General features: G+C 51.0%; 1 protein-coding gene across 7 annotated transcripts in view; it reads left to right on the top strand.

The window, feature by feature from the left end:
• Nucleotides 1–4,311: 4,311 nt before the first annotated feature.
• The window catches only part of LOC147025992 (uncharacterized), a 101,196-nt gene continuing 89,312 nt past the window's right edge, over nucleotides 4,312–16,195 (top strand). For 3 of the 7 annotated variants that reach the window (XM_085880966.1, XM_085880962.1, XM_085880963.1), the window contains exons 1-2: nucleotides 4,312–4,532; nucleotides 13,801–14,035. In XM_085880966.1, coding sequence (XP_085737092.1) covers nucleotides 13,803–14,035 — 233 coding nt within the window. In that variant the 5' untranslated portion in view covers nucleotides 4,312–4,532; nucleotides 13,801–13,802. Of the gene's footprint in view, nucleotides 4,533–4,616; nucleotides 4,674–13,800; nucleotides 14,036–16,195 lie in introns of those variants that run through there. The other 4 variants (XM_085880967.1, XM_085880968.1, XM_085880965.1 and 1 more) reach the window with 4 other exon arrangements.

Here is a 16,195-nt window from a genome sequence, read left to right as displayed (position 1 = left end):
ATGAATTGCCCACACCGAAATTGGCACGCAAATCATCCTGCAAAAATCCCCGGGCGAGCAGTCGAGGGTCCCGCATGCCCGCTCGGGCGTCCGACCAGCGCCGATCAACACGTTCATTCCACGCGCGCCAACGTGGCCCGCACTGTACATTCCCTGGCTCGTTCGCAGCCTCACTTACCGCAGAGACGAGAAGACGTTCACCATCCATGGAGAATCCACCGCTGCCAGTGAGGACCGAAGGTACATCGCCATGGATAAATCCATGCACGTTAAATCCATGCACGTCTCATATATATATATATATATATATATATATATATATATATATATATATATATATATATATATATATATGAGGCCCCGCGAGGAGGAGTGATGTAAGCGACATTTTTTAATGATATGATGACGATAGGCTCGGATGATAGGGTAAGGGTTAAAATAGTGCTATCTTATATATTATTTCCGAGTTTGTGGTTTTGTGTCGCACTATCTTCGACTTTGTTCTGCGCTCGAGTAACATGATATCCGGCTTACATTATCTCAAAGACCATATGAGGTGCATGGTACAAAAAAAAAATAGTTCTGAAACAGTGAAATCGTGCCTCTGTGTTGATACCACGAATCAAACTGGCCCCATTAGATGTGAACTTGCCATTCATTCTTGAAAGAACACAGTTTCCAGTAAGAGTCAGCGACTGCATGACGATAAACAAAGCGCAAGGCCAAACCTTTGATAAAGTTGGGTTATATCTTCCACAGCCGGTGTTCAGCCACAGTCAGCTATATGTTGCCTTCTCACGATCACGTCGGTTCTCGGACATTACGGTGCAAATTATACCAACTACAAAACAAGGGTTCCACAATGACAATGCTATAACCCAAAACATTGTGTATCAAGAAGTACTTTGAACATTGTATTCCACTTACTGCATTAAAGTAAAATTACTACTGATACTCTGCATCAGTTCCTTTCTCAAACACACCCACTCCAACATGTCACGCAGAGCGCGGGTTATGCTAGTATGGCATTAACTCCAAAATGGCCGATGTGTCCCTTACATCACTCCTCGTGGCCCCTCATATATATATATATATATATATATATATATATATATATATATATATATATATATATATATATATATTGTTGCGGATTCGCGCCCGCCGGCGTGCGAGCGGCCACGTAACTCGAATCGCGGCACGTCGCCCACCGGACGGACAATCCCGTCGTGACCCTCTCGGACTAACGCTGGGAACTAGTCACGGGTGGGCCTTTCGGCCTCACCACGATCGTGCCAATCGGCCCCCCGCGTGGGATAGGGTTGCTCGCCAAATTCGACCTACCTAAGTACCCACACGGAGGGTAGACCGGGAGATCGCACCTCGCCGCAGGTCGACTTCGGACACGGGCCACTTTAAGCGACCCGTTCCGTACTATCGGGATAACCGAGCGGTGTTATCGTCAACCTCGACGGTTCGATTAATTATTGGGCGTTTTTAGCCCACGACCAACCCTTTACGTGAAGTAAGATGGAGATTCAATAAAAGAAAAGACGAAGCGAAACGGGAAAAAACAGTTCAACATAAAGCACATTTATTCCGCGGCAAACGGAAAGCACACATATACAATTATACACCAAAAGCAAATGTAAAAGTAGAAGAAACACAACAATTCTGCACAAAAAGCAAATGCAACAATGCAGATCTACTACCGACTACCGAGCACACGGCAACACTTATACAGTTTTACTTCACAGACGGCGCCGACAACACATATACTTAAAGCAAAATAAAAAGGGACCACCCTCATCGACAAGGGGGCAGACGGGCCTGGGGCCGAGACCGTGTCGAGCCTACCCGTCTGGTGATGAGCCGCAAAATGGCGGCGGCGCCCCGACTCCGCGGGCCTCGCTGGCACTGCCTGGAATGGGGTGGGAACGGGGCCCCCTTCTCACACTATCTCAGTGCGGGGGGAAACAGGAGGGGGTTGTTGATGCTCGGGGGAATGAGGATATCTCGCTGGCTTGGGTCCCGCGACGAGCGACTCCACCGCGACCTCGGTCGCGTTACCGGCCTCCCCTCTCCGCAGCTCCCCGACTCTGACACGAGCGCAGACCTCCACAAAGATCCCTGGCTTCTCCAGCCTCCCCGGACCCCGACAGACACTCTCTCGACTGCCTTCGCCGCCGCCACAACTCTCCAACTCTCCCCTCTTCTCAACTCCGTCCAACTGCCTCTTCTCAACTCTTCCCAACTGCTCAACTCCGTCCAACTGCCGCTGCCACACCTCTCCAACTCCCCCCAACTGCCTCGATTGCTCCGCGCTCGGCGCTTTATAGTGCGACAGGAGAAATCATATGCAGATTTTTGGATCAGGAATCGCACGGGGGCGGAGCCACGCTCCCCATTGGACAGAGGAAAAGTGGGCGTGAATGATTCCTGATCCACGAATCTGCATATAGCGATTATACTCTGACGCACCTGGAGGCGGGGCCAAATCGCCCCACGCTCGCTGATAGGACGGAACAGAAGTGGGCGTGAATCGTTCTTGATCCGATTTCTCGGAAAGGCTGGTGTTTTTGCACCCGCTGCTCGGTGTGCGCTCTGTACGAGTCCAGGATCGGTGCCCACAAGCGGCGCGGGAATGGCGGTGATGCGATGGTTGCGAGAGCGAGATGTGACGGCAAGGGTCGTGGCTGTTGTTGTGAAGCGGCGTTGCGGTTGGTGGTTGTTGTGTGATGGCTGTTGAGACGTGGTTGGTGGTGGTTGTGGTGGTAGTAATGGCGGCTGGTCCAAAATAAAGATAGTAAAAGAAAAACGGCTATCTAAAAGGGTCGCAGCCCGAATGAATGACATTTATTCCCTCTAAACAACGGGTTTGGGCCTAACTACACATATACTTACAGAGATATCTCACCTACGGGACCTGAATGGTGGTTTGCGAATTTCGTCAACCACAACAATATATATATATATATATATATATATATATATATATATATATATATATATATATATATATATATATATATATATATATATTTGTGTGTTGGTGAATTACAAAGGCTGTTGCCGCTGTAAATGTATATTTGGACCGACGGGACTTCGGCAACCATCCGCTCGGGTCGGGCACGCTAATGGCTCGACTTGTACGGGTGCCGTCGATGGTGTGAATACTCGGTAGCTCACCACGTGGATCTTTAGGTATTTTGACGATTGGCAAATAACCCTGTACCACGTGGTGGAATTATTGACGATTTATGGTCTGGTATGGGACCCGTGCCTCTCGGAATTTTCCGAAAGGTACGATCTAGATTCTGGGTGTTCGGCAGAGTCGACTCTACTGCTCCACCTAGCGGTCGTGCTTGCAGCTGACACCCGGCTCTGCAACAATATACATATATACACATATACGTATGTATGTATGTATCCTGGTGTTGGCTTCGTCGTTAAGGTGATGGCTTGGGATCCTCGGGGTCCTGAGTTCGATCCCTGCTAGCCACTGAATTAACATCAGGGTGGTTGACTCAGCCTGTTATCCTTCTGAGGTCGGCGAAATGAGCACCAGTGTACTGGTAATTATCCCTGTGTGTCGAAGGCGACTTAAGGGTTGGCGTCAGGAAGGGCATCCGACCGTAAAAACATTGCCACAAGAAAGGGTACCATGATTGGAGCCCGCAAAAAGCTGACCCCTGCTCAGGGGAAGAGGCTTTAAAATGGTATGATATATATATATATATATATATATATATATATATATATATATATATATATATATATATATATATATATATTCTCTCTCCTCTTCACATTGTAGCCTTCTAATCCTGTCCTCCAGTTACTCTCATTTCAATGCCCGTTCACTTTATCAGAAGCCACCTGCTTAAACCCACTCTCCTCCCTTTGCAAAACAAAACCAAAAAAAAAAAACTACCTTAAGAAAATGATTAAAAATAAATAAATTGTTCGAAAAACATTTTCACAAAAGCTTTGAGTTAACGATAGCCATCACAGACTGTTATTTATCCTACAAAGGTAACACTGTGGCAATTTTAACAGCACAGTGACATCCGAACAGTGACTTGATCAATACACCGCACAAAAAGACTTTCTCAAGAATTGATGGTGCAGCAAATATTGCCTTCGTCTGACTGTCCTCCCTCCACAAGTAAAAACAGACAAAAAAAATTAACACGTGCCGAATATAGATAAACTCAAATAAATTAACCGTGAAAGTCCTCTCACAAAGAGCCCACAGAGAAGGAAGAAGAAAGGAACGAGAACAGGGGCACCCAAGAACGAAAGGGAAGAACAACATCGCTGCATTGACGTCACGCTGTTTTGCGCATGCGCGTTGAGATGCGAGGCGTCACGTCCGTTTTGAGCGAATTGTCGTCTGGAATCTTGTTTCTCGGGCGAATGTGTTTCTCAATAACAAGTCGATACATCTTTTCTCAGTGAAGTAGTGGATCGATTTCGCACGTGAGACGCTCGTTGCGTTTATCACGGGGGAGAAGGGGGCCGAGTGGGAGGTGAGTGTTTACTATGACGGGAGAAACGGAGTGCGTACTAGTCGATGTTGCCTTGGGCCTGGTTCGGGTTTCACGTATGGCAGGGTACGAGATGAGATCATGAGCCCGTCCATTGCCCTAAGAGTTTCACGAATGCATCCCGTAAGCTTGTTTTATAGTTTTTCGAACGCACAAAGGGATTCAATGCACGGAACGACGTGTTCGGGCCTATCACGACCGTCACCATGTTTGACCGTGTTGTCTCGCGTCGATGCCCCCGTGGTTTCTTTCATTGTGTCATGATGTGTCGTTATAATCGTCTCTCCTCACAATCTTTGGGGAATCCCAGAATTGGGACGCACGAGATTCGTATTCCATACCAAGCGCTCCAGAATCTTCCATACTTTCCCGATGTGAACGTTTTTTTTTGTTTTTTTTTTGGTCGAGGCTCATGGAAGAGCCAAATTTAATGAGGAATTATTAACGGTTTTAATTTTTGTTTTTGTTTGGTATTAACCAAGGAAGGAGAGGAAATGTGTATGTGAAGCCAATTTGATGTGTTACCCGAGGAGCCCGCGATGTAAGGAAGAGATTGCCCCTTGATGATGACTTGTCACTGTCTGTGTGTTCGTTGAGGGATACCCGAAACTTGTTTGGAATCCCTACCCATTGTCATGACGACTGCTCTGCTCTGTTCTTGCGGATTGCACCTTGGCTGCCGGGGTAACGACCCAACTCGTCCCATCGAGTTTTGTCATAACTCGGCCGCAACTCTTTGCCACGTCCTGTTCATAGACCGACAGACAGGGGTGAAAGCATAACCTCCGTCAAAATCTTCAGTAACAAGACCCGAAATATTTCACCAAGGTCCATGTTCAAAGCAAGCATCACGACGTCTAATCATGGACCGATGGAATAGGGAAGGGTTTATTTGGAGGATTTAAGAGGAGCATTGGATGCAGGTGTTGAAACTCTTATAGGAGCTAAACATCATGGCAATGGCGATACAAGTGGTGGATGAGTAAGAAGGAAGCAGGTAAACGTGTACAATTGTGCCACTGATGCCGTGCCCCTCTACCAGGAAACTGGTACTCATTTTGCCGACGTCGGAATGATGGCAGGCTGAGTCAACCCTACCTGGTATTAATTCAACGGTCACGAGGTTCAAACTAAGGTCCCTAAGCTCCTAAGCCAGCCACCCCAACAACCAATAAGCCAACAACAGGTTTTAATGACGATTGATGGTAATTTACCTGCTTCGTTCTTCCTCTTCCACCACTTGTATTGCCATTGCCATGATGTTTAGCTCCTGAAAGGGTTTCAACACCTGCATCCAATGCTCCTCTTAAATCCTCCAAATAAACCCTTCCCTATTCCATCGGTCCATGATTTATTGTCGTGATGCTTTGAAAATGGACCTTGGTAAAATATTGTGGGTCTTTTTATTAAAGGTGAAGGAGGTTATGCTTTCACCCCTGTCTGTCTGTCTGTCTGTCTATCTGTTTGTCCGTTGTACTGTGAGCAGGATATCTCATTTAGTTGTGGACAGATTAGCACAAAATGTGGTGGACAGATTGTGTGTGTGACAGACGAAATGATAAGGTTTTGAAAAGATCTTGATCCAGATATTAGGATTTTAAAACTAATTTTAAAAGTAATTCTTCACCATGAAGAGATGGGGTCAAAAACCATATATTATCATATCGCATCATAACTTAAAAAGTTGTGCCCAAGTTATGACAAAACGAGATAGATGAGTTGGGTAGGTGACAATATCAAGCTCATTCGATTTTAATTCAGGTCCGGAATCAGATCCGGCCTTTCAGTGGGATACGGGATGTAAACTGTTCAGCTTGGCAGAAGTTTGTGCGACACTAAATGGCTTTCCAGTTTAGTGAGTGTGATTGATTGGAGTGTCTTCCCTTCAACGTCATTTTATGAAGCATGTCCCGCACACCCTCGGCGTGTCCCACACACCCTCGGCACGTCCCGCACACCCTCGGCATGTCCCACACACGCAATGTTTCCACATGCAATGCTCTCACACACACACACACACTGCTTACTCCCACACAAAATGCTGGCACGCGCGCGCGCACACACGCACACACACGCGACGCTTCCACAGGCACAAACACACACGCACACGTCGCTTACACGTACACACGACGCTTACACACCACACACACACACACACACACACACACACACACGCACACAATGCTTTCACACGCACACAATGCTTTCACACGCACGCGCACGTGACGCTTCCACACGCACAAACACACACACACGTCGCTTACACATGACACACACACACACACGATGCTTACACACACACACACGCACGCACACGATGCTTACACACACACACACACACACACACGCACACGACGCTTTCACACACACGCACACGACGCTTTCACACACACGCACACGACGCTTTCACACACACGCACACGACGCTTTCACACACACGCACACGACGCTTTCACACACACGCACACGACGCTTTCACACACACGCACAGGACGCTTTCACGCACAGGACGCTTTCACGCACACGACGCTTTCACGCACACGACGCTTTCACGCACACGACGCTTTCACGCACACGACGCTTTCACGCACACGACGCTTTCACGCACACGACGCTTTCACACACACGCACACGACGCTTTCACACACACGACGCTTTCGCACACGACGCTTTCACACACACGCACACGACGCTTTCACACACACGCACACGACGCTTTCACACACACGCACACGACGCTTTCACACACACGCACACGACGCTTTCACACACACGCACACGACGCTTTCACACACACGCACACGACGCTTTCACACACACGCACACGACGCTTTCACACACACGCACACGACGCTTTCACACACACGCACACGACGCTTTCACACACACGCACACGACGCTTTCACACACACGCACACGACGCTTTCACACACACGCACACGACGCTTTCACACACACGCACACGACGCTTTCACACACACGCACACGACGCTTTCACACACACGCACACGACGCTTTCACACACACGCACACGACGCTTTCACACGCGCGCCCACACGACGCTTCCACACGCGCGCCCACACGACGCTTCCACACGCGCGCCCACACGACGCTTCCACACGCGCGCGCACACGACGCTTCCACACGACGCTTCCACACGCGCGCCCACACGACGCTTCCACACGCGCGCCCACACGACGCTTCCACACGCGCGCCCACACGACGCTTCCACACGCGCGCCCACACGACGCTTCCACACGCGCGCCCACACGACGCTTCCACACGCGCGCGCACACGACGCTTCCACACGCGCGCACACACGCCGCTTCCACACACGCGCACACACGCCACTTCCACACACGCGCACACACGCGCACACACGACGCTTCCACACACGCGCACACACGACGCTTCCACACACGCGCGCACACACGACGCTTCCACACACGCGCACACACGACGCTTCCACACACGCGCACACACGACGCTTCCACACACGACGCTTCCACACACGACGCTTCCACACACGACGCTTCCACACACGCCACTTCCACACACGCGCACACACGCGCACACACGACGCTTCCACACACGCGCACACACGACGCTTCCACACACGCGCACACACACGACGCTTCCACACACGCGCACACACGACGCTTCCACACACGCGCACACACGACGCTTCCACACACGCGCACACACGACGCTTCCACACACGACGCTTCCACGCACGACGCTTCCACGCACGACGCTTCCACGCACGACGCTTCCACGCACGACGCTTCCACGCACGACGCTTCCACGCACGACGCTTCCACGCACGACGCTTCCACGCACGACGCTCGACGCGACGACGTCGACGACGACGTCGACGACGACGTCGACGACGCATCGACGTCGACGACGTCGACGCTTCCACGACGACGCTTCCACGACGACGACGTCGACGACGACGTCGACGACGACGCTTCCATCGCGACGACGACGCTTCGACGACGACGCTTATCAAGACGACGTCGACGACGACGCTTCGACGCGACGACGACGCCATCGACGACGACGCTTAGACGACGACGCTTGCACGACGACGCTTAGACGACGACGCTTAGGACGATCGACGCCAGACGCGATCGACGCTTAGACGACGACGCCAGACGATCGACGCTTAGGACGACGACGCTTGCACAAGACGACGCTTAGACGACGACGACGCAGACGATCGACGCTTGCACGCACGACGCTTGCACGCACGACGCTTGCACGCACGACGCTTGCACGCACGACGCTTGCACGCACGACGCTTGCACGCACGACGCTTGCACGCACGACGCTTGCACGCACGACGCTTGCACGCACGACGCTTGCACGCACGCACGCGCGCACGCACGCACGCGCGCACACACGCACGCGCACACACGCACGCGCACACACGCACGCGCACACACGCACGCGCACACACGCACGCGCACACACGACGCTTCCGCGCACGCGCACACACGACGCTTCCGCTCGCTCACGCACGCACGACGCTTCCACACGCGCACACACGACGCTTCCGCTCGCTCACGCACGCACGACGCTCGCTGCCACGCACGCATTAACGCTTCCGCTCGCCACGCACGACGACGCTTCCGGCTGCCACGCTACGCATTAACGCCTGGCTGCCACGCTACAAGACAACGCTTCCGCTGGCCACGCTGCGCATTAACGCTTCCGCTGGGCCACGCTGCATAACGCTCTGCCACGCTGGCCACGCTACATTAACGCTTCCGCTGGCCACGCTACAAGACAACGCCTGGGCCACGCTACGCGACAACGCTCGCTGGGCCACGCTACATTAACGCTCCGCTGGGCCACGCTACGCATAACGCTTCCGCTGCCACGCGCGCACAACGCTTCCGCTGGGCCACGCGCGCGCACAACGCTTCCGCTGGCCACGCGCGCACAACGCCCGCCGCTCGCTCACGCGCGCACAACGCTTCCGCTCGCTCACGCGCGCACAACGCTTCCGCTCGCTCACGCGCGCACAACGCTTCCGCTCGCTCACGCGCGCACAACGCTTCCGCTCGCTCACGCGCGCACAACGCTTCCGCTCGCTCACGCGCGCACAACGCTTCCGCACGCACAACGCTTCCGCTGCCACGACGCATAACGCTTCGCTGCTCACGCACGCATAACGCTTCCGCTGCCACGCACGCACAACGCTTCCGCTGCCACGCACGCGATAACGCCCGCTGCCACGCACGCACAACGCTCGCTGCCACGCACGCGACAACGCTTCCGCTGCCACGCACGCATAACGCTCGCTGCCACGCACGCATAACGCTTCCGCTGCCACGCACGCATAACGCTTCCGCTGCCACGCACGCACAACGCTCGCTGCCACGCACGCACAACGCTCGCGCTGCCACGCACGCACAACGCTTCGCTGCCACGCACGCGACAACGCTTCCGCTGCCACGCACGCATAACGCCCGCTGCCACGACGCATAACGCTTCGCTGCCACGCACGCATAACGCTTCCGCTGCCACGCACGCATAACGCTTCGCTGCCACGCACGCATAACGCTTCGCTGCCACGCACGCGATAACGCTTCCGCTGCCACGCACGCATAACGCTTCCGCTGCCACGCACGCGACAACGCTCGCTGCCACGCACGCATAACGCTTCCGCTGCCACGCACGCACAACGCTCGCTGCCACGCACGCGACAACGCTCGCCGCCACGCACGCATAACGCTTCCGCTGCCACGCACGCACAACGCTCGCTGCCACGCACGCATAACGCTTCCGCTGCCGCCACGCACGCGACAACGCCCGCTGCCACGCACGCACAACGCTTCGCTGCCACGCACGCATAACGCTTCCGCTGCCACGCACGCATAACGCTTCGCTGCCACGCACGCATAACGCTTCCGCTGCCACGCACGCGACAACGCTTCCGCTGCCACGCACGCATAACGCTTCCGCTGCCACGCACGCATAACGCTCGCTGCCACGCACGCGACAACGCTTCCGCTGCCACGCACGCACAACGCTTCCGCTCGCCACGCACGCACAACGCCCGCTGCCACGCACGCGACAACGCCCGCTGCCACGCACGCACAACGCCCGCTGCCACGCACGCACAACGCTTCCGCTGCCACGCACGCATAACGCCCGCTCGCCACGCACGCACAACGCTTCCGCTGCCACGCACGCACAACGCTTCCGCTGCCACGCACGCATAACGCCCGCTGCCACGCACGCATAACGCCACGCTGCCACGCACGCATAACGCCCGCTGCCACGCACGCGACAACGCCCGCTGCCACGCACGCATTAACGCTCGCTGCCACGCACGCATAACGCTCGCTGCCACGCACGCATAACGCTCGCTGCCACGCACGCGACAACGCTTCCGCTGCCACGCACGCGACAACGCCCGCTGCCACGCACGCATTAACGCCCGCTGCCACGCACGCATTAACGCTCGCTGCCACGCACGCATAACGCTTCCGCTGCCACGCACGCATAACGCTTCCGCTGCCACGCACGCACAACGCCCGCTGCCACGCACGCATAACGCTTCCGCTGCCACGCACGCGACAACGCTCGCTGCCACGCACGCGATAACGCCCGCTCGCCACGCACGCACAACGCTTCCGCCGCCACGCACGCATAACGCGCCACGCTCGCTCGCCACGCACGCACAACGCTTCCGCTCACGCACGCACAACGCTTCCGCTCGCTCACGCACGCACAACGCTTCCGCACGCACAACGCTTCCGCTCGCTCACGCACGCACAACGCTTCCGCTCGCTCACGCACGCACAACGCTTCCGCTCGCTCACGCACGCACAACGCTTCCGCTCGCTCACGCACGCACAACGCTTCCGCTCGCTCACGCACGCACAACGCTTCCGCTCGCTCACGCACGCACAACGCTTTCACTCACTTCCGCTCGCTCACGCACGCACAACGCTTTCACTCACTTCCACTCGCTCACGCACGCACAACGCTTTCACTCACTTCCACTCGCTCACGCACGCACAACGCTTTCACTCACTTCCACTCGCTCACGCACAATGCTTAACGCTTCCACTAGCTCACGCACAATGCTTAACGCTTCCACTAGCTCACGCACACACGCAAAACGCTTCCACTCGCTCACGCACGCACACACGTGCACACAGTCCCATAAAAGGTTCCGCAGTTTTCAATGATTAACCTTTTTTATCTTTTGTCCTCGGATTATGAGACTGGCATTAGTGAAATCCTCTTGAAATGATCGCCATGATTTTTTGCACATGTTCCTTGTGTTGCCCACTTTATTGAATGGCCTTCAAATCTGACCAAAGTGTGCCTTCCTATTCTGTCGAATTTCTTTCAAACAACTTCTTGAACTCCTTCCCTCTTATCTTCCATTTTGAGGTCTTGTGGAATACACTTGCTTTCTTAGACCCACACAACATTTCCAATTGAAACTCATCAGGTGAATTTGGGTACCAGTCAGTGAGTCCTCATTGCAAACACTCTTTGAACACACTTTTTCTTCTTTTTTTTATTTTTTGTAATACATGGTCAAAGCTCCTGGAAGAGCTAGAACATGGAATGGTTCAGGATGCAACATAACAAAAGAACAACAGAAAGAGAAGAGGAAATGCCAATATCAGGGCTGAGGGAGAAAATAGATGGAGACAGACAAATAAAGGATGTGCGGGTACGGTTGAGGGGTAGGGGATGGACAAGATGGGCACAAAGCAAAGTTTGTGGGGTTGTGGAGGGATGGTTTAACGTGTGTAGAAAAGGTCATGGTTCTGGATGGGGGATGATCTGAGATTGTGGTGAACAGCTGTCTTGAAGACCTGGACGGAAAACGAAATTGAAGAGAATGTGGAAGTTCGTTCCACAGGTGGGGATAAAAGAAGAATGAATGAGTGGAGATGAGCAGTGATTCTGGAATTTTGGGAGTTTCACCAGAAGGGGGTTGATGGTGGACTGCATGCCTCCTGCAGATATGCGGGGGGTGGGGGGTGGGGGAGGGGGGTGAGGGACGTAACCTGAGATACTCCCGATCACACGTCAATGTGCAGGAAACACCAAGTCTTCATTGAGCTGAGACATTTTCAATTAACCAGGAAAAAATGATAATAATGTAATCACAACCTGTTTGAGTTCTTTCTTGGCATTATGCCAGTTTCAAAATTAATGGACTAAACCAGATTCAGTGTCATTGTGGCTGGAGTGTCCGCTCGGTGTCATGTAAGTCAGTGGTTTGATTCTGACCCTGGCCAAAGTCACACCAAGACTAAACAATACGGAACGTGCTGCTTCCTCGCTTGGCGCACAGCATTTAGAGGACCGAGCATGGATAAACGCCATGGGTTGGCATCACGTGGCTGAATGGTGAGGGTTGGAGGTGGATTTCTCCTTAAAATGCCTTGCTGACCAGAGAGAGAAGTGATGTCACAATCTGATGTAGCTGGTACCTCGAGGGTCTGGAAAAGTTTCGTGATTTTCCCAAGGTCACTGGCTGTTTGAAGTCTGTGTTGTCCAATGCTTCATGTCTCTCTCTGTCTCGAAGTAACAGCTCCTTCCATGAGCCTTAATACCTGTTAGAAAAGGAATAAATAAAAGTTGCAATGATTTAAAATGGTGTGATGTTTTATGGGACACCATTTGCATACACAGAAGTACTTTGGGAATTGAATATGTCTTATGACTTGGTACAATACTTGGTATTCTGCTTTTAAAGAAAAAATACATTTCCAAAATGCCAGTTTCATAAAACGATTAAAACACATTTGTAGTTGTAACTTCCCTATGCCGTTTTATTAACATGTTTTCGGATATGCTTATGTTCACGTCTGACTATGAGAAAAACAAAGGACTTGATAAATCCCAAAGCTCATCATCGTTTGATATCAAAAGTCGACATCGAACGACACCGTGAATGTGCGACATTACATCGCTTGGTCACATGCCACATTGTCTCGTCCGTCCATCGGTACAAGTCCAAATCTATAAGTTTCAACAGCAAGGTATACAGAGATTTGGTATTCGTGCATTCTTTTTACAAATCCCCTTTGATGTACTTATTATTTTGTTTGTTATCTTACATCGTGTGACAGCTCAGAGCTTTAGCGATGACCTTACACTTGAATAAGGCTGTTGATTGATGAGCAAGATGGACAGACTGAGTTAGTTATTTAATGAGCAAGTTAAACAGAGGTGAACTGGCCTAGTTTCTAATCCCTAACCATAGCTATGTACAACGGCATCGGGCTTCCGACTCCACGAGGCAGTGGCACTAACGGCTACGTGCAGCGTAACCTGTCGGCTCTTCGTGTTCAGCGAGATCGCCAGGACGGCGGTAAAGAGCCCGCGTTGGTAGGAGCTTTGCCACAGCGCCGTCCTGATGCTGGGATTCTGGCACACGAGCGCAAACGACGTGTGGAGGTGAAATGTGCAGAGCTGCGAGACATGATGGAGCAACAGGGGTGAGTTTGTGTCTGATTTCATTTCAGCAACTCAACATGTTTATTCGCATATGGGTGCCTATTTTTATTTATTTATATCTGTTATACAAATCACGCATACACGCGCAGACAGTCATTGTACAACACGAGACTTGACGAGGGAAACACAGCCACTGACCTTGCAGGAAGTGATGACTTCCCAGAACACTGGGGGGCCAGCGATGTAATTATGTGACATCACTTTTCTCTCTATAGCCAGCAGAGGAATTAAGAAGAAGTCTCTCCAACGTCTTACCCAATGAGATGCCAACCCACGGGGTTTGTCCGTGCACTATCCATGGCAACTACTCAATGTCAAGATTGATGTCAAAAAATCTTTCGTAGGACTCTGCCAAGGTCGGATTTCACGAGACATAATCTGCCAGCCTCAGAGCAGACACTGTAATCACAATGCCACTGTGTCTGCCGTTTGCTTCTTTTTAAAAATTTTATCATTGCGCTCACCCCGAAGGGGATGCAAGACTATTGCAGTGCTCCTCTCTGTGTCTGTCTATATATAGGAGGGACTCCCCATGGAGAATATTTTTGGTAACTCTGACGTCATAGGTCACATGGTATGGCAACCATATGAGATTAAAGCAAAAAGTTTGGACGTCATTTTCTCAGAAACCACTGAACGAAAAAAATATTGAAACTTTATGCATTTGTCATCAACTCCCCTGAGATATATAGGGTGATAACAATGACATCATCGTGGAAGTGGTATTCCAGTCATAATTGGATGAATCAAAATCCTTATCCGAAAAATCTGAAACGCATGAGGTGACATTAGGCTAGTGGTCGGCAACCCAAATAACAAGAGCCATTTTTTTCAAATTTGGTCAGAAACTCTATCTAAAGAGCCGCAATGCACATGAACCCTATTTCAATAATTGAATAACAGGACAAAGACACACTGATTTTTTTTTTGTTTTATTTTTTTTTTTTAATGCAATACATGTTTATTGAGTTGGTATCAATGAAAGAGACCATGAAATTTTCTTCAGTACATTGAGTCAGCTTACCCATGTTTACCTCCGCCACCGAAGGTAGAAGGAGGTTATGTTTTCACCCCTGTGTGTCTGTTTGTTTGGCTGTCTGTCTGTCTGTGTGCAGGATATCTCAAAAAGTTGTGGACGGATCTGGATGAAATTTTTGGGCAGGTTCGGTGTGTGACGATGACTAACTGATTATATTCTGGTGAAGATACGGATCCGGCTACTGGAATTTTTGAGTGATTCTTCGCCATTGAGAGACAGGGCTACAATGATATTGAGCATGATATCTCCAGAAGTTATGGACGCATTCCGCAGAAACTTGGTGGACAGGTTGGGTATGTGACAAGGATGAATTGATTCAGTGTTGGTGAAGATCCAAATCCACATTCAGATAACAGAATTTTTCAAGTGATTCTTCACCATTGAGAAATGGGGCCAAAAACTACATATATATATATATATATATATATATATATATATATATATATATATATATATATATATATATTTACACACACACACACACACACACACACACACACACACACACACGATGATTCGAAAATTTATTGGGTCTGATATGTTATACTGGATCAGGCATTGCGTGGCAGATGTATGCACTCGACCGAGTACCCTTCTAGTTTCGTGTGATTTCTTTGGAGAGTTTGTTTGCTGTTTGGGCAGTGTGCTGTCGTTTTCATTTTAAAGCCGGACTTTAAACTCACCTCGTTCAATTGGTTTCTCAATGCGCTTTTCATGAAATTCACACCTGAAAATGCTTGCCAGCACAGATAATTAAGTCAATCCGAAGATGGACAGAATGCCAAATTCATATCTCTTCATGTTACTGTAGGTTTGTGGTAAAGAATTCCAAACTTCAAATGCAATTTGGTCTTGTTTTTTTAAGATCATGCATTTCATTCCGTCTGTGTTGAAGTGCCAGGGTAGATCTGTGCCTTTCTATATTTTCGAGTTTGGTCACTAAGCCTTTGAATTTAGAACTCCACAGGTCCTTGTCCTGCAAACTGGCCAGTTCTAGTTCTGCTCGGCCTTCTGTAAATGCTGAAAAGTTGAGGCAGAAGTGTCTGCTTCAAGGGGTTTCAACACAAATGATAAAGTTACCTTTTCCTTTCTGAATTCCTGA

Source organism: Eptatretus burgeri, chromosome 5 (assembly GCF_056783735.1).
Source record: "Eptatretus burgeri isolate ZD-2024b chromosome 5, Ebu_testis_v1, whole genome shotgun sequence".
Classification (NCBI taxonomy): Eukaryota; Metazoa; Chordata; class Myxini; order Myxiniformes; family Myxinidae; genus Eptatretus; species Eptatretus burgeri.
The sequence above is the reverse complement of the archived record's forward strand: the minus strand, read 5'-3'. Positions and strand labels throughout refer to the sequence as shown.